This window comes from Vulpes vulpes, chromosome 6, assembly GCF_048418805.1.
Source record: "Vulpes vulpes isolate BD-2025 chromosome 6, VulVul3, whole genome shotgun sequence".
NCBI classification, from domain to species: Eukaryota; Metazoa; Chordata; class Mammalia; order Carnivora; family Canidae; genus Vulpes; species Vulpes vulpes.
In genome coordinates this window covers 106966190-106985830 of record NC_132785.1, presented here as the reverse complement: position 1 = coordinate 106985830, position 19641 = coordinate 106966190, and the positions used below count along the sequence as shown (strand labels likewise).

Genomic DNA, 19641 nt, shown 5'->3' with positions numbered 1-19641 from the left:
ATGATGCAACTCTTATCTGTTATCAGTAGGAATTAAGATGCTTTATATGCATCTTAATTTTGTAGATAATTAAAGCTTAAAGGTTAAGTCCAAAAACTTCTTGTTAAAATTTTCTAAACTGCACTTTATTAAATATGTCAGTTATTTAAAGTGGAGACAGACAAACATACCTCAAGGATATAATATAAATTCCAATGATCAATATAGGCCCTTTCAAAGACTCCAAGCTATCATGCTTGTTTGGTTTCTTTTACATAAGTTGCTCTAATTCTCCTACTACTCTTAGTTACTCATCATGAAGAACCTTGAATGCTTCGCCCCTTTCCACTGACATTCCCCCAAAAAGCCTATTGTCCTTTTGCAAACTTTCTTCACATTAAAAACATTTCTTTTAAAAATAGTTTTCTTGGGCAGCCCGGGTAGCTCAGCAGGTTTAGCACCACCTTCAGCCCAGGGTGTCATCCTGGAGACCTGGGATCCAGTCCCACACCAGGCTCCCTGCACCGAGCCTGCTTCTCCCTCTGCCTGTGTCTGTGCCCCTCTCTCTCTCTCTCTCTCTCTCTCTCTCTGTCTCTCATGAATAAATAAATAAAATCTTAAAAAAAAAAAAAGTTTTCTTTTTAAGGAGTGCTTGGGTGCACAGTTGGTTAACCACCTGAGTCTTGGTTTTGGCTCGGGTCGTGATCTCAGGGTCGTGGGATCAAGCCCCCACAATGGGCTCCACATTTAGTGGAGAGTCTGCTTGATATTCTCTCCCTCCACCCCTCCAGACACCGTGCTGTTTCTCTCTAAAATAAATAAATAAATCTGGGGAAAAAAGACTCCTCTGCCCCTCCACCCATTCACTCTCTCTAAAATAAATAAATAAATCCTTTAAAAATAACAAAAATTTAAAATTAAAGTTTTTTTTTAATTAAGATATAACTATACTAAAGAATATCTAGAAAAAATAAAAGGGAAAAATCGCCATCACCGTGATTCTCTTTGTTTTCTTTTTCTTTTTTTTTTTTTTTAAAGATTTTATTTATTTATATTTATTATTCATGACAGAAACAGAGAGAGAGGCAGAGACACAGGCAGAGGGAGAAGCAGGCTCCATGCACGAAGCCGGACGTGGGACTTGATCCCAGGTCTCCAGGATCAGGCCCTGGGCTGAACGCGGCGCTAAACCGCTGAGCCACCCGGGCTGCCCTTGTTTTATTTTTCTGATACAGATGTAAAACAATGAATGGAACAGCTAAATATTAGTTGGGACTATACTGCAGTGTCATGCATTTTAGTTTAGTTCAGTCTTCCTTTATAAGAGATGGAAAAGCTTTTTCATATTCAGGGCTGCTCGTATATATAATACTACATATTTTTCTTAATCTATTTCTCATTGAAAAAATACAAATAAATTTCACTTTTAAAAGGAAAGAATAATTCGCCAACCTAAAGCATTTCAACTATGCACCATAAACAAACTGAAGCTACAGTCCTGGAAAAAATATCTGAAAAGCACATAGCCAACATGAGATTAGCATCAAAATATACATTCCAACAAAATCAATAAGAAAAAGACAACCAAGGGCTGCCTGGTTGGCTCAGCGGTTGAGCAACTGCCTTTGGCTCAGGATGTGATCCCGCGGTCCTGGGATCAAGTCCCACATGGGGCTCCCTGTATGGAGCCTGCTTCTCCCTCTGCCTATGTCTCTGCCTCCCGCCCCCTGTGCCCCATCTCTCTCATGAATAATAAAATCTTTTTAAAAAAATGTTTAAATACATAAAATCCTTAAAAAAAAAAAAGCATAAGGAAAAAGGTTCCACCTTATTAGAATTTAGGGAAATACAATTAAAACAACATGAGGGGTCGTTTCAAACTCACCCAACTAACACACACTAAGACAATACCAAATACTGGTTGGGATGTTAAAAAAAGGAAAACTGCTGTATGCTCTTGATATATAACCACTCTGGAAAGCATACTGGTAATCTCTAATATATTTTAAGATCCATAGATCCAGGGGATCTCTGGGTGGCTCAGCGGTTTAGCCCCTGCCTTTGGCCCAGGGCGCGATCCGGGAGACCCGGGATCGAGTCCCACGACGGGCTCCCTGCATGGAGCCTGCGTCTCCCTCTGCCTGTGTCTCTGCCCCTCTGTGTGTGTGTCTCTCTCTCTCATGAATAAATAAATAAAATCCTTTTTTTTTTAATTTTTTTTTTAATTTTATTTATTTATGATAGGCACACAGTGAGAGAGAGAGAAGCAGAGACATAGGCAGAGGGAGAAGCAAGCTCCATGCACCGGGAGCCCGACATGGGATTCGATCCCGGGTCTCCAGGATCGCGCCCCGGGCCAAAGGCAGGCGCCAAACCGCTGCGCCACCCAGGGATCCCAAATAAATAAAATCCTTAAAAAAAAAAAAAAGATCCATAGATCCATATACCCAATCACAGCAATTATCATTGAGAAACACACACATGGGCAGAAGGATTAATGAATCAGAATGTTACTGTAACACTGTTGGTTACTATGAAAAACTGGAAACTACTAAATATTTATAACCAAAGATAGATTTTTATATATTTACAAAATAGAAAATGAAAAAATAGAGCTATATGCATTTATATACATAAATTCTAAAATCATGTCTCTTCTGCAACACATACCCATACATTTAAAAAATGTGGGGATTTTCTTCTGCAACTTTCACATACAAACACATATACTTCACATACACTTTCAAAACATGCAGAATGATATATTAAATATTATTTATGTTCACATACTATACTACTATTCTGGGAAAAAAAGAAGAATGTGGGAGAGGTGCTTCAATTTTATCTGTAATTTCTTTTTGTTATATAACTAGGCCATCTGTCCAAATTAATTGCAAAATCTTGTTTTGTTAGGATTTTGCTTCCTGTCGGTTCAATATGTAACAGAAACAGAAAAAGCTTAGTGAAAATACTCCTCAAAAACAACAAAGCATACACAGCAAATAAGATGTTGTGTGGTAAGTACGTCAGTGCTTATTACATACTTCCTATATATGCCTTAAATTATTTCACCAAAAATTTTTTTTGAGAAATAAATATTTGGGTTAAAAAAAAAAAAACACTATTTTTCAGCTCTCTGACTAATCTCATCAAACTTAAATTCCCTGTATTGTGAATGAGATTACCTATAGTAGCCTACAAAAGGAAAACATCTCTGGGCTAAGGCAGCCCATTATGTATCTGCTAAGGATGGAAGAAGAATGAAGTCATGGGCAACATTTCACTTCTGGAAAGAGAAAATGTTTTAAATGTTATCTTCTATTTGAACATGAACAATGTATCATTGCAATAATACTTGAAGTTACACAACAAAGTCATATAATTGATTTAGACTGGTTTAATCAGATCCAAAATAATTTCAATTTCATTATACTTCTGATAGGGTAATCAACTTGATCCTATTTTCTCAGGACTGTCCTAGTTTTAAACTGAAAGTCTTGTGTTCTAGGGACCTCTCAGTCTCAGGCATACCAGGACAGCTAACAACACTAACTCCTGGTCACAACAAAACTGCTGAATTTATCTAGTAAATCATTTTAATTGTACAGATGGGAAAAATGAGGTACTAAGAATTAAATGATTGAAACCAACTAACACATAGCTGTTTCAAATTACAACTAGATCAAAGTTAGTTCTTTCTTTTGAAGGACCTATTTATGTGTCACTCAGCCACAACCCCTAAATGCGAATCATCCGTATTCTTTTTTTTTTTTTTAAGATTTTTTTTTTTTAAATTTATTCATGATAGTCACACAGAGAGACAGAGAGGCAGAGACACAGGCAGAGGGAGAAGCAGGCTCCATGCAGGGAGCCTGACGTGGGAGTCGATCCCGGGTCTCCAGGATCGGGCCCCGGGCCAAAGGCAGGCGCCAAACCACTGCACCACCCAGGGATCCCGAATCATCCGTATTCTTGAACAGTTTTCAATTTCGGTTAGCCTCATTTGTTTTTCCCAAACTCAAATGATTGCCGCATAATGGGATACTCCTGACTTTGAGGAAGATACTGAGTAGAGGAAAGGAATAGAAAGTCCACTCTTTATATTGATACTGGTTAAATTCTGTAGGAAATTTACTCTTTCCAGTTTCAAAAATATTTTTAAATGAATGTTCATTTATTTTTGTAATATTTAATGTAAACAGCCTGTTGTATACTCTAGAGGATATATTCATAGATAAGCACCTTATTAGAGAACTTTAATTCAAAGGAGGGGAAGACCGAAGGAAAATCTGCTCTCTTATGATGAATGTTCCCAAAACATAACATTTGTGACAGTACCTTTCAGAGTCCAACACTGACAACATTCAATATCTTAGTTTCCTTTCTTGAACAGTGTGGAAAGAAACTTTCCACATCTCTCAATTTCCTTGACTTCTCAATTAGCCACTGAGCAAATAAAGAAGAAATAAGCCTGATAAGGAGTTTTTATGCCTGCAGAGGCTTGTCTTCATGTGCTTGTATTTAACAAACCCAGTATCCAAGAGGAGAAATAAAAGAGCTGCTTTCAATTAATCCATGAAAACAGTCATCTACATTCAATTTAAATTTGGACTTACCCTCATTTTTTCGTAACCAACCAAAGCATATACACAATGGCTTCTTTATAGCTAAAAAATTTAACAATGAGATTCTTTTCCTTTTTCTTTGTATTTTTTTTTTTTTAAGTACACTGGTGCAAAATGAATATACAGACTTAGTATTTTCTTTCCCCCGAATTTTTTCATACAATATCTCCTTTCGGTATTATGTAACATTTCTCCTGGGTAAGAGACATTGGAACAACAGAAAGAACATTAGAGGGAGTTTGAAATTAGAAAGCACATTTTATGTTCCAGTTCTGTCATTTAATTTTCTATGTGATCCTGGACAAGCATTTAAACTATTAAAAGGGAACGAGGGCACCTGCCTGGGTGGCTAGTTAGTTAAGTGTCTGACTCTTGATTTCAGCTCAGGTCATGATTTCAGGGTCCTGAGATTAAGCCCTGCCTCAGGGCTCCACATTCAGCAGAGAGCTGGCTGGAGGATTTTCTCCTCCTCCCTCTGCCCTGCCCCCTGCTCTATCTCCACCTCCCCCAATTAAATAAGTAAATCTTAAAATAAAACAGGAATAATACCTATCCCATGATAACTGGGAAGTATGAGAATGTATATAGAAGATCTTTTAAGTTGTAGAAGACACTTTTGAGAAGATAAATAAAAGATAATCTTATTTGATATCACATTATCAATGGCTAGGTTAAAATTAAATAAATCAGGCCTGATTTTCTAGGCAGTGATGCCCTATAAGATCTGGAAGGTACCACAGAGAACATTAGCACTAAGACTTACTAAAACTACATGAGTACATTCAGTTATCAATAAAAATCCTGTGTCAATTGTACTTCCTCTGTAGCACCCTTTATTTCAATTTATCAGTCACTAAGGTATAAAGGGGGGGGGGGAGCAAACAAAAAAAAATACCATGAAAGCCCCACAAAACCTGAGTGTGAGGCATATAAGCAATTCTGCATCAACAATGGAGAACTATGTGTCAAGCAGTGTTCTTGGAACTGAAGAAAACAGGTTTCCACAGTAGAAGGAGGCAGGTAAACACATCACGTCAGTAGCATGCCAGAAATACTGATAAGTGCTAATGTAAAAGTAAAGCAGAGTCAGAGTATAAGGGCTGGCAGGGAAGGAAAGGGGAATTGAGGAAGACAAGCCCTCGCTGATGAGGTGACCTAAATAAATCAAGTGAAGGGAGCCATATGAGAAGAGTGGGAGAATAATCCAGGACCCAGAGACAGAACAGAGAAATCAGTGAGGGAGGAAGACAGAGATGGCACAGGAGGATAAGGTTAAAATAAGACCTCAGACCAGATTTTATTCTGAGATGAGAGACCTTTGGGAGGTTTGGGACAGATAGGTGACATACACCTGTGTTTTTTTTTTGTTGTTGTTGTTGTTTTCAAAATTTGTTAGTTGTGGAATCTTTTGTTCAAATGGATCCACAGAAGATCAATAAGTAAAAAGATTAATAGGAGCTGCTCTAGTTAAGGAAGGGGTACCCAGAGACTAAGTCAAGGCTACCCCCACTTTCCCTAAGTAACAGTTTAAAAATGATTACAAAGTCTGTAGTATCCAAACTACCAAAGAACTTCATAATCTGGCCTCATCCTAACTTTTCAAAAAGCTATTCCCAGGAAATAGCAAAAACAGAGCAAGTCAAGCTGTTGTTACAAGTCTGCTGCCACAAAAACCAGTCTTTGTAACACCCATTATCCACCAAGTACCCTCATCTCTGCCTTCCCCCAAACACCCCTCAGGTTACATACTACCCTTTTCATCTTGTGTTTCCTTTCAGGGCTTCCCCTGATAATCATTTTAACTTGATTTCACTTGATTAAAAATGGTCTGGCAGTACAATGTGATCTGCTTCTGATGACATATCTCTGGATACAGCCTCCCTGTTTATATTCTAGGAAATTCTTCCTTCACTAGTGTTATTTCTTCTATCAGTGATGACATCCCAGTTTGCTCTAATCTCACCCATCCATCAAAGCCTACTTTGTGAAGCCTTCCTCCTCACATTCTGACCCTTAATTGGAATTTTAAATATTAGTGTGAAGGGACCTTCCAGGCCATCTAGTTGGTGCTCTAGTTCACTGCTCATTCCATAGACTAACCCTCTGCAGATTTGGTTGGTAGTCTTCCAGCCTTTGTGACTGACAGCTGTTCGTGACAAGATCCACACCCTTTCAGATGCACAGTAAATTGTGAGACAATTCTTTTTTTTTTTTTTTTTTAATTGACCAAGAACCTACTTCCTTCTACCAGTGGTTTTGCACTCTGGTTCTAATAAAGGAAAGTTTGACCCCACCCCATCCAACCGGGTCGGATCCCTTACAGTCCCTAGCAGGCTGCGTAGCTTACAGTTGGCCTTGTGTTCCGCACAATTCTGGCTCCACCTCTAAAAATCCTACCCATTTCCCAGCCAACTATCTCACAGGCCACCTGTGGAGTCTACATTCAATCTGTAAGGATTAGCTAACAGAGTCAAGGGTAGATTTGATGTCTGTGTCTCAGGCCACTGGTTGGTTACACCCCTTTCTTGATTCTCTCCCTTGAATTCTCTTAGGACTTCTATTCTTAGCCTTGCACTCATCAATGTGTGTTCATTCCGTCAATGAGCATTTACCGGGCACTGTCAGGAACCATGAAGGATAGTGAAAAAATAAAAGTAAATAAAATGTACTCAGCCCATGGACCAGTAAGAGCAAGATAGGTAAAATAATAGCTGGGGAAGCTGGAGAAGGCTTAAATGGAGGAGGTGATATCTGAGGCAGGGAGGAACTGTATCAACACCCATGTCTCACGCTCTCTTGTGTCCCTAGCACTAAGTGGCACAATGCTTTGGCATCAGTTGAAGTTCAGCAAATAGGTAAAGTTGGAAAAGTAAAGAAAGCCTGCTCAGTCCCCTCAGTCTCCACTGAAGATGAGGGAAGATGATCACTGAATCCAGAGTTTGGCAAGGGCAGTTTTAGAGGCTGACACTGTACCTGGCTACGTACAGTATTGCTCAAGTGGTTGTCTTCGGACATCTGTGCATTCTGGAAGTAGGACAGGGGTGCAGGTAACTCTGTCATTGGAGCAACCGTATAGAAATACTTTTTCACAGAAAACAAAGCCTCTTGGGGTTCTGAAAGGGGAAAAAGAAAACAATCCTTTGTGCATTACAATTATACTCTTATTTTTAAACACTTTCATAAATTATATTCAGCAAAAACAAACCTTTCTTTCATGTGTTCTCCTCCAGGCCAAGCTTTCTAAGGACCTCGCAGGCAGCTGTCACTTGCAGGCTCCCAGATGAGGTCTGAAATAGGATTTTACCAGGTCACCCAGAGTAAATCTATTCACACCATTCAAATACTTAGAATATTTTTATAATTGTAATTTGTAAACCAGAAATGTATTAAACTACCATAAACTACAAATGACAAACTTTTGTCAGCTCAAGATATCTCTTTGGTAATGAGGAGATCTACTTGAGAAACCAAATATTTTCAATCACAAAAAATATCTAATGATTTTAGATTTAGAGCCAAGAGAGCTAAGTATTAAAGAATGTTCTCATCAACATTCCTTTTTCTATGCTGACTAATCCAACCCAACCATTCCATCTCCATAAAATTGTTTAGTGCGGGATCCCTGGGTGGTGCAGCGGTTTGGTGCCTGCCTTTGGCCCAGGGCGCGATCCTGGAGACTCGGGATCGAATCCCACATCGGGTTCCCGGTGCATGGAGCCTGCTTCTCCCTCTGCCTGTGTCTCTGCCTCTCTCTCTCTCTCTGTGACTATAATACATAAATAATAAATAAAAATTAAAAAAAAAATTTAAAAAATTGTTTAATTTTATTTTTTTTTATTTTTTTTTTAAATTTATTTATTTATTTATTTATTTATGATAGGCACACAGTGAGAGAGAGAGGCAGAGACACAGGCAGAGGGAGAAGCAGGCTCCATGCACCGGGAGCCCGACGTGGGATTCGATCCCGGGTCTCCAGGATCGCGCCCTGGGCCAAAGGCAGGCGCCAAACCGCTGCGCCACCCAGGGATCCCAATTGTTTAATTTTAATTTCGCAAAATTCTATTATCTCATTTTACCCGGCCACCATGCCCCAAGCCAAGGTAAACAGGTAACATAACCTATTTCACAAAAGCAGAAGGGGACCTAAGTTCACGGACTTGCTTAAAATCACACAATTGGGCAGACTGGGCCAAAAATCCCAGATTCCTAAATCCCAGCCTTAGGTCTCTCCTTTGCATCCCGGCACAGCCTTATTTACACACATCATTTGGTCACCTAGAGTTCACTCAGTTTGGGGGTGGGGGAGTGCACATTCCCATTTGCCTGTCTGCTTTAATTTCCATCAGCCAACTCTTTTAGATTTCAGCTTTGTTTTTTGAAATTAGTTTTAGAATTTAGTGATTCATCAGCTGCATGTAATACCCAGTGCTCATTACATCAAGTGCCCTCCTTAATGCCCATCACTCAGTAATCCCCTCCCCCACCTCCCCTCCAGCAACGCCCGGTTTGTTTCCTAGAGTTGCCTTCCCATGGTTTGCCTCCCCCTCAATTTTCATCTTTTTTTTTTATCTTTCCTTCCCTTCCCCTATGTTCATCTGTTTTGTTTCTTAAATTCCACATAAGTGAAATCATAGTATTTGTCTTTCTGTGACTGACTTATTTCACTTAGCACAGTATCTTCTAGTTCCATTCAATGTCCCTTTTCATAGAAAGCCCTCAGAAATACAGAAGGAAAGAAATCTGTTCGTATATCTAAGCAGTATTCTCATTCATACATAGTCACTAAAACAATACCACGTACACACTCACATGAAAGTATTTTGTCAAAGTTCTGTTTCATTTTCACTTTCAACTTCAGGATCCTTGACCCTCTAAATACTCTACTTTTTATATTTAGTGATTTTTCAACAAAAACACAGAAAGCAGATTTTTTTTTTAAAAAAGGGAAAGTAATTTTTTCCTCTAGTATTGAATTCAAATTAACCCCTAATTACCTATACCTAGACCATTCAAACCAAGACAAATTTTTAATCAAGACATGCTTCCCTTCTGCCCTACATACTTTTATATACTATGCCAACCTTTCTCCTCCCTTCCAGCTTCAGCCCATGGTTAGCTGACATGGGATCAAGGGATTGCAAATTATTACTAAGACATAAGTAAGTTTGTTTTAAAAATAAAGTGAATTAAAAATAAATAAATAAAAATAAAAAATAAAAATAAAGTGAATTAAAAATACAAATAGAGACAACACTTTTATGAGGATCATTTGCTTGAAGGGGGTACGTGGGGGAACTTCTGGAGGTATTGGTAATGTTTTGTTTCTTGGTCTGGGTGCTAGTTACACTGGAATTTTCAGTCTGTGAAAACGCACTGAGTTATACCCCTATGATCTGTGGACACTGCTACATACTTCAATTAAAAACTTCAGAGATTTTTGTGGAAGTAAACCTATATTTATGGTTATTCACACCATTAGTCCTGATTTTTAATCTTTTTTTTTTTAATTTTTATTTACTGATGATAGTCACACACAGAGAGAGAGAGAGAGAGGCAGAGACACAGGCAGAGGGAGAAGCAGGCTCCACGCACCGGGAGCCCAACGTGGGATTCGATCCTGGGTCTCCAGGATCGCGCCCTGGGCCAAAGGCAGGCGCCAAACCGCTGTGCCACCCAGGGATCCCTAGTCCTGATTTTTAAAATGAATAAAATTAAGACTGGACAGCATGTATGTTAACTTACTCAAAAGAAAGGTGGAATGCCAATAGAAGAGATACATCTTCTAAGTACAGTAAGTATTCAGCGCAAATGTTCTGACCTATGCTTCTAAGATTTTTAAAAGCTGATTATCTAATTGAAATTTTAACATTAATGTAGCATTAATAATCAGCAAACAGAGCACATATTCCCTTCTTTTCCAGAAAAACATTTAGTACAGTACTTACTACCTCAGCTAAACCAGAAATGCCATAGGATGGCAAATAGAAAAAGCTGCAGTTGGCTACTTATACTGGCTGCCCTAAAGATTATACCATATCAGTTGAAGGACACCTCTATTACAAAAAAATCGTCAGAAATGTCATTAATAGGGACGCCTGGATGGCTCAGCAGTTAGGTGTCTGACTTTGCTCAGATTGTGATCCTGGAGTCCCAGGATCGAGTCCCACATCGGGCTCCCTGCATGAAGCCAGCTTCTCCCTCTGCCTATGTCTATCTGTCTGCCTCTCTTTGTGTGTCTCTCACGAATAAATAAAATAAAATCTTTAAAAAAAAAAGTCATTGATATTCTTATATGATTCCTTCAGAAACAAAATAACAAGACAGCTTTAGCCAAATGAAACAGGCAAAGAGCAGGAAAGGGCCGTGCAGGCAAAAATAAATAAAAGAAGTAAATAAAGTATATTACATTTACAGATAAAATAAGAGAAGAAAAGTGATTGTCCATTTACTCAATAGGAGTTTATTGGATGTCTATATCAAAACTCAGAGACAGTCACTGAAAGGATTTACCTAATTATTTTCACTTCACCCACCCTACATATGAAAACAATGAAGCACACAGGAGTTTACTAACTTGCCCAAGGTCACATCCAGTAAGCAATGGAGCAAAGTAAAGGCTCACATAGTATGCACTATGTTGCCTCTGTGTAAAACTCCATCCCTGCTCTTTGGACATTTACAATGAGTTATATACTGAGCTAGGGGGGAAAAGTATATAGACAGAGAGAGAGACCTGATTCTTATCACTACTAAAACTGCTGCTTAGAAGTAAATACAATCTTTGAAAAAGCAGTAAATGTGATCTTAAACTTCAATGATCGATCTAACTAAAATAAAAACTGAAGTGTCAAAAGCATTCTCAATATATAATCCTAGTACTTATTAAAAAAAATAAGTTGTAATGAGAATCGAGTCATTTTATCTTTGAATCTGGTCATTTTAATGTAAGTAGTTTCCATTATTAAGCCTTATGCTTATAGAATCTGTTCAGCTATTACAAGAAACCACACAAACTGGTTATCATACTGGAGCTTTCTCAATCTTATGAGAAACATCAATAATGCAGTAGTCACTTTAGAATGTCCCAAAAGTATTTTCAAAGGCACAACCTGTATTTACATGTAAAAACTAAGGGTCACGAAAGGTGAAAGAATTTGGTACTGCTTGATTATGAGGCAAATAACACCAGACCAATTCCAGAATCTGATGCCCAGGCCAGGTCTTTTCCAGTTCAATTAGAGAAAAGTTATGCTTCCACTGATGCTTTGAAGACCATAATGCTCCAGGGTGACCCTCCCTGGCAGAGCTGCTCTTTACATGGAGCTCAGTAGGAAGCAGAAGCAAGCAACAGAGGCTAAGTCTTTAGTCAGGCCTGGTGAACAAACAAACGTTGTTGGTACAAAGAAAGGCACAGGCAAAGCCTGATTTGATTCTGGTCCAGTAACAGCTGAAAACAATTGATGACTGCATGAAGGAGGCCAGAAGTCTCCCTGTCCAGGCAGCATGGCAAAGGACACTAGTTGATTTTATAACATTCTTAGCATTCTTGCCCTGAGAACAAAAAAAGATAGCTGTTGGGAAGTGAGGATCTTGTGACCTGGATTGCACAGGGAGTAAGGCTGGAAGCAGATTTTGTGGTTTTTCTCTCTTTGGCCACCTGCTAAAGATTTTCTGAGATTGACAGAGCATAACACTCTAATTCACTGCCATCCATTTCCTTTTTCTCAAGACACTTGCTCAATCAGATAAAAGGAAATAGAAATCCTCCTCTGATGGATGACTACAATTGCTATTATACAAAAAGAAACTTAAAAAACCCAGGAAAAGGGCAGCCCGGGTGGCTCAGAAGTTTAGCGCCGCCTTCAGCCCAGGGCGTGACCCTGGAGACTCAGGATGGAGTCCCATGTCAGGGTCCCTGCATGGGGCCTGCTTCTCCCTCTGCCTGTGTCTCCGTCTCTTTCTCTTTCTCTCTCTCTCTCTCTCTCTCTCTCTCTCTCGGATAAATAAAATCTTAAAAAAACAAAAAACAAGAAAACACAAATAATTTCAAAGCTTAGATTGATGAAGGTAAATCTATCTTATAGAAAAACCTACCCATCAGCACTTCAAAAAGTATCAAGGAACAAAGCTTAGAATTCCAAAATAAGTTTATTAAAAATCCCATTTAAGGAAGCATCAACAGAAATGGACACACCATCCCTAAACCTCAAAATCTTACAACATGGTTACTTAATTACAGATACTATTTTTTTTCCACTGTCAGAGATAAATGTAAACAAAACTTGTATTCCACAAAAACAAACAAGTTTTATGAGACTTTTTATCATGATCTTCTCCAGCACAAAGAGCTGGTGCTTTAATGACTCTACCCACTTGAGTAGTTTCTTCTTCACTTAGAAAACCATCAAGGGTAGCCCTGGTTGGCTCAGTAGTTTAGCGCCCAGCCCAGGGCGTAATCCTGGAGACCCGGGATCGAGTACCATGTCGGGCTCTCTCCATGAGGCCTGCTTCTCCCACTGCCTGTGTCCCTGTGCCTCCATCTCTCTCTCATGAATAAATAAAATCTTAAGAAAAAAAAAAAACATCAAAAGTGAAAAAGAAAGGTGGGGGGGGTACACCTGAGTAATTCAGTGTGTTGAGCAGCTAATTCTTGATTTTGGCTTAGGTCATGATCTCAGGGTCTTAGGGCCCTCAGACTCAAGGCTCCATGCTCAGCAGGGAACCTGCTTGAAAATTCTCTCTCCCTCTCCCTTCCCCCCACCACATGTTCATGTGGCTCGCTTTCTAAAATAAATAAGTCTTTTATTTTAATGGGATATATTTTAAAAAAAAAGAAAACCACCAGAAGTATTTTTTTTAATATCTCTGTACTGTGATGCTAAGAAGTTTTTAAGTACCAAATGGGCTTGTGATTTATTCTTTTTCCATGAAAGTATTTAATCAGCTTTGGTGTTACCTTGACAGCTTCCTTCTGTATAGGCAGCCTAAGTTCTGACTGTATGGATGGGCTGGGAGAGCCTCTATTTGAGTTTTAAAAGCTCACATCCAACAATAAATGTAACCAATCTCCAAACTGAATTAATAATTAAAAATAATTTGAAATTAACTTAAAATTTCAAGAATATATGCTAGAAAGACTCCCCTGAATTATAAGAGACTGGGGAGCAAATAATTTCCCCAGCCTTACAAGAGGCTTTGTGAAGGTGGCAGACTCTAAAAAGAGCAAGGAGAGTGATACAGTTATTTGATTTTTTTTTTTCTTCCTTCCATCCCACTCTACTTCTGTGAGCCATCTGTGGCAGATTAGATTATTATTCAGCAAATATTCCCTCCCTCCCCCAGCATCCCTGAGGGAGAAATATACTTTTCCATTCCAGTGATGCTCGGCTTGGCTCAGAGACCTGCTTTTGGCTTCAAGGTGGGTGCAGCCTACTAGCCACAATCATCTGACTTGCTTTGGTCAAAAAGATCTTAGCAGATGTGGCACAAGCAGACACCTGAACTGTGCTTCTGCAGTTGGACTTATCTTCTTTTATTTCTGCTGTTGCCTTAAGAAAAGCCTAGCATGGGTAGCCACTGGCCCTTCAGCCTGGGCCCCAGAATAAAACATGCAAAGCAGAACTGCCCTGGCTGATCCACAGTCCTACACCTCCAAGCAAAGCCTTGAGTAAGAACAAATATTCTGAGGCACTGAGTTTGGGGAGGTCTGTTATGTAGTTATTGTAATTGTTTTTAAATAATGGTTACCTGGGTTCAGAACAATGAAAATGAAGGAAGACTGACAAATCTAGAATGCTTTATCTGAAACCCTTAGAAGTGTGTTTAGAATTCATATTTTTCTCAGATTTTGTAAAGGTAATATGATACAAATACTTTGTTTTATAATGCTCTCTCAAGGTCTTAGATAGAACCACAAAAATCAAACACATTGATAAATATATAGTGAAACATATAAGCAGTCTTAAATTACATTAATAGGTTCAGTTTTAGATTCTTCTGTCAAATGAATTACAAAATGCCTTTTGTTTTTTTCAGGGGCTTTTAGATTTCATAATTATAGAAATGGTCCTGTATTATCAATATTTGTAGTAATTATAAAGAGTCTTTTCCCCAATAAAACTTTACTTTGAATAACTCTACATAGAAGGTATGATTACTCCCAGTTTGCCTCAAACTTCTGTGGAAATGGCCTTAATACAACTAATCTTTAATGAAAACATGACTACTAACATCTAATTAATTTGTATATCCAGCAATGCCTGCTTTCCCTCTGCTTTAGATCAGTTTAAACAACTGTACAAAGCACTGTGAAAACCAAACACTAACACCTTTAACCAACCAACACTTACTGGGTTTCTTCTACCAAACCAAACATGGTGATAGGTGCTGGGGATGCTACTAGCAGATAATACTTGTTTACTTAAGGAGTTTACTATCTAGAGGAGGAATCAGACAAGTATATTTTTATATTAATTACATGTTGAAATAAAAATGTTTTAGATGTAAGGCGCCTATGTGGCTAAGTGGGTTGAGCATCAGAATCTTGATTTTGATCCAGGTCATAATCTCGGGTCATGGGATCACACAGAGTTGGGTTCCACGCTTTCGACACTTGGTGAGGAGTCTGCATATCCCTCTCCCTCTGCTCCTCCCCTTGCTTGGCACTCTTGCATGCTCTCTCTCAAATAAATCTTAAAAAAAAATATTTTAGGGCAGCCTCAGTGGCTCAGTGGTTTAGTGCCGCCTTCAGCCCAGGGTGTGATCCTGGGGACCCGGGATCGAGTCCCACGTCGGGTTCCCAGCATGGAGCCTGCTTCTCCCTCTGCCTGTGTCTCTGCCTCTCTTTCTCTGTGTGTGTGTGTGTCTCATGAATAAATAAATAAAATCTTGAAAAAAAGAACATGTTTTAAAAAAATATTTTAGATGTACTGGGTTACATAAAATATTCAATTTAATTTTATCTATTTCCTACCTTTATAAAATGTTTATTAAAAAAGTTTTAAATTAACATTTGTAGCTCACATAGTTTCCTATCAGATCATGCTGCTCTAAATCTTCAGCTCTTTCTGCTAAAAATCCCTGAGAGCCTTTTCCTTCCCGAAGCTTCCCCCTCTTCCTTAGCCTTTGTGACACTGCACTATGGAGGTTCTCCTCCCACCACTCATCCTCCTCAGCTGGTTCCTCTCACCCTTCTTCCACTCCTTCACTATAAGTCGTATGCCTGGGCCTTCTTGTCCCCTTCCTTTCCTTAGGCATCTCTTCCACTGCTCCAACATTAGCTAGTAAGTCTATTTAAAGTCTATTACAGTTCCAGGTCTGTCCATGAGACATCTTCGACCTACGGGCACTTCAAAAGTGATACTCCCAAACCACTTCCTCATTCCCCTCTCTAGACTAGTTCTTCACTTCTAACTTCCTTATTTCTGCAATCGTCTCTCCCATTCTTCAAACTTAAAGCCTCCTAGTCAATTCTATTTATTCCTTGCTTCTCAAATGGCTGTCATGTCCTGTTAATGTTTTTCCTTATTTACTTATTTATTTATGACAGAGAGAGAAAATATGAGCAGGTAGGGGAAAGGGCAGAGAGAGAGGAACAAGCAGACTCCCCGCTGAGCAGGAAGCCAGATTTTTTTTTGGGGGGGGGGCTCATAACCTGAGCCAAAAGCAGAAGCTTAACCAATTGAGCCACTCAGGCACCCCATTTTTCCACCTAAGCCTCTGCCATCACCAAACTCTCATCTTATCTCACCAGAATTATGCAAAAGTCATCTCATTCTCTTATCCATCCTAGCCCCAACTATCAGATTAATGTGCCTAAAGTTCTGACCACAACAGTGCCACTCTTAACATACCTTCCAAATCTGCCTAGTATCTATTACATGAAGGAGAGGCACAATTAGAGGTCTTTGAAAGGTTTTTCAGAATATAATGTTAAAAAAAAGTCTCCCCTATAATCTGCAGTAATATTAGTGGGAAAGCAGGAGCAGAGAGAGCCTGGATCTGAAAGAGGAAGAGGTCCACATAAGCTATGGTAACTGACAAATGCTGTATTTTCCTGCTAGGGTGGTTCTCAGAGATCAACTTCAATCCTCTAGTTCCCTCTAAATGGAAATTCATTTAGCAGTCTAGGTCTAGTTGCAGCCATTAACTTAAAATTCAGCAATAAATCACATCGATTCAGAAGTATACCCAGAGCTGTGTTAACTGTCTATCCAAGGAGCAGCAGCAGAAGAATGGAAAACCAACTGATAGATGCCATTTCTATGATCTATTGGGGGTAGGGTAGGGGAAGGAATCCATGCATGCACTCAATAAACATTATCCTTTTCTCACTGTTAAGGGTTTATTAAACGGTGGTGGAGCGAGTCTTAGGTTGGTGAAGTCTGCAAATGAATTAAGGAGAACTGAAATAGGCATTTTGCAGGTGACTGAAATTAGTCAAATGCAGCAAGCTCCAATCCACTCTCTTGCTTTATTTTCCTTCATTAACAGTTATTTTTAATTCAGAGTGGGCCCCTGTTTGCAATATACCCTCTGATTATAATGCCCCACCCACTTCAACTCAAGGGTTGAAAACCTGTCCACCGTGAAAGATAACTCAAATAACAAGATTTCCTAACCAGATGTGACCTCTGCCTGCCTCAAACCTCAGGAAATGTTACGAGCTTTACAATGTGCTCAGTTATATTAAAGTCATTATATATGCCATAGTTTTTTGCACCCTATTCTTACCTCCCAGAGTAAACCCTGAATACTATATTCATCTTGCCCAAAGCAGGCAAGCAATGCTTTTAAAATTATTAAATTAGTCTCCTACAGTAGAAGCAAATTATTTATTTGAAGGGGGAAAAAAAAAAAAAAAAAAAAAAAAACCCTGAGCGGGAAGAAAACGCAAATACCCAAGACACATGCAAAGCCCCGAACAACATCGTGCCTCGCGACGGTCCCAACCAAGGCAAAAAGCATCAGACCCTGTTGTCCACCTCGAACGTGAGACGTAAGGAATTTTCCTCTGAGTGCCACTCACTTCCCGGACAAGGGCACACTCGGGGCAGGAGGCGCGGAGTTTCACCAGTTGCTCAACCAGACCGGGGCAAGGCGCTTCCTCTTTCTCCTGCTCCGCTCCACTCAAGACCGTCAATCCCGGCCCAGCTGAGGACCAGGGCACCTGCGTCCTGAAACGTCTTCGGGAAACCAGCACTTCCGGAGGGGAATCTCTCTTCGCCCCGACCGCGCGCTGCGCCCGGAGCTGGAGAAACGGGCCGTCCCCCCGCGTTCCCCACAAGGGGTTCCTCGGTCCCCGCCCGGCCGCGCCCCGCTCCTCATCCTCGAGGACACCCGGCTGCGCGCCCCGGGAGGCGACAAAGAGCCGGGCCCAGCCCGCCACCGCCTGTGTCCGCACCAGGCGAGGGGCGCCTTCCCCTCTCCCCAACTCCCCACCACGCACCTACTCTTCACTTGCCGCCACCACCGGGCGCTCGCAGGGGAGGCTCCTTCCCGAGCAGCCGCTGTTTTGTTTCCGATGTGAAATCGCGGCCTCTGGAGCTGCCCGGCCCAGGCCCCGCCCAAAAAGCTTCGCTGCTGTCGTCATTTCCGGCTCTGGCGCCGTTGGCGGCCGGCCGGGGAAGGGGCGGGTCCCGCCGGAGAAGGGGGCGGGACCCGGGGGAAGAGGGTGGGGTTTCCGGTGGCGCGGCGGAGTGAGGGGCTCCCGCGGCGCTCCGGGCGACCCCGGGGACCTGGAGGAACCCGCCCAGGGTGCTTAGTGCGAGTCCGAGCGGGTCTGGGATTCGAGACTGCAGGGCTGAGGACCGAGGCTTCTACGTCAGCTGGGCCCAGCGTGTGCTCCTCCGACCTACAAGTGATGACATCTTAAATCTTAACGTTTATCTCTTAGTACCTATTTGTAGTGCTTCTCAGTGCGAATCAGCTGCATCACTGGCGACACAGATGACTAATGAAAACTGTAAATACCTGTGCCCTTCATCCACTACCCAAATGAATCAAAACTTCTGGTGGGTGGGGGAAACCCGAGAAACTGCGTTTAAAACGAACGCAGCCCGGGATTCTTAGGCTTCAAGTTTAAGATCCAGTCTTAGATGGTAAACTTCCAGAGGGCATAAAATGTGTCTTATTTTTGAAATCCCAAAACCAGAGCACCTGGCACACAGTGAATTGCTCAGCGGCCACTTAATTCCTGCATCTGCCAGTTTTCCGTCCAAATTGCGGTAAAGACAGCACCAACAACTAACTTAAGTAGCACAGCACACTCATCTGAAAGCTAAAAGTAAGCTGAATACAATCATGTAAAACCAAAGATGGAGAATGGAGAAATGCTCAAATTCACAGGTAACAGAAAACTGACAATGAAATCAATGAGGAGTGGCATCTGGCCAAATGATAGCTTTTGTTTCTTTTAAATTCCTCCCCCAAGATAGCCCTTCATATTCCTGGAGCATCAGTCCCTCAGTCCCTGCCTCCTCTCTCCATCCAATCCATGAACAGATTTAAATAGGTTTTACACCCAACTTCATTTTAAGAACCTCAGTAGGTTTTTCCATTAACAGGGAACAGATAAGTTGGGTGAATAAAAATGTTGACAGCTCCCCTCCCCAAAGAGAAGTCATTTCCTCTTCCCTCCTTGAATTTCACAAGGATAAGGATTTTGCCTATTAGTTCATTTATATATTGCAAGTGCTGAGAACAGTGTCCAGCACATAAAACCGTTCAATACACTTGTCAAACAAGCATAGGCTAAACCCCATCTATTTGTGAACTGGTTCAATTTCTTTGAATGCGATCTGGTAATATGAGTAGAAAGTCTTAAAACGGTGGAAAACTAGGGGATTGGGTGGCTCTGTTGGTTAAACTTCTGCCTTTGGCTCAGGACATGATCCCAGGGTCCTGGAATGGAGCCCCACATTGGACTCTGCTCAGTGGGAAACCTGCTTCTTCCTCCACCTGCCATTCCCCATGCTTGTACCCATGTGCTCGCTTGCTCTCAAAAAAAAAAAAAAAAAAAAATTGCTGGTAAACTTTT

General features: G+C 40.6%; 1 protein-coding gene across 6 annotated transcripts in view; it reads right to left on the bottom strand.

Annotated features, from left to right (window-relative positions):
* Positions 1 to 18214, bottom strand: part of PSEN1 (presenilin 1) — an 80055-nt gene extending 61841 nt beyond the window's left edge. Inside the window, exons 1-3 of one of the 6 annotated variants that reach the window (XM_026008542.2) lie at positions 18052 to 18214; positions 7810 to 7891; positions 7590 to 7717 (exon numbers count right to left, since the gene is read on the bottom strand). In XM_026008542.2, the coding sequence (XP_025864327.1) occupies positions 7590 to 7664 (75 nt within the window). In that variant the 5' untranslated portion in view covers positions 7665 to 7717; positions 7810 to 7891; positions 18052 to 18214. Of the gene's footprint in view, positions 1 to 7577; positions 7718 to 7809; positions 7892 to 17631 lie in introns of all 6 variants that reach the window. The other 5 variants (XM_026008538.2, XM_026008539.2, XM_072761938.1 and 2 more) reach the window with 5 other exon arrangements.
* Between the last annotated feature and the right edge of the window lie 1427 nt (positions 18215 to 19641).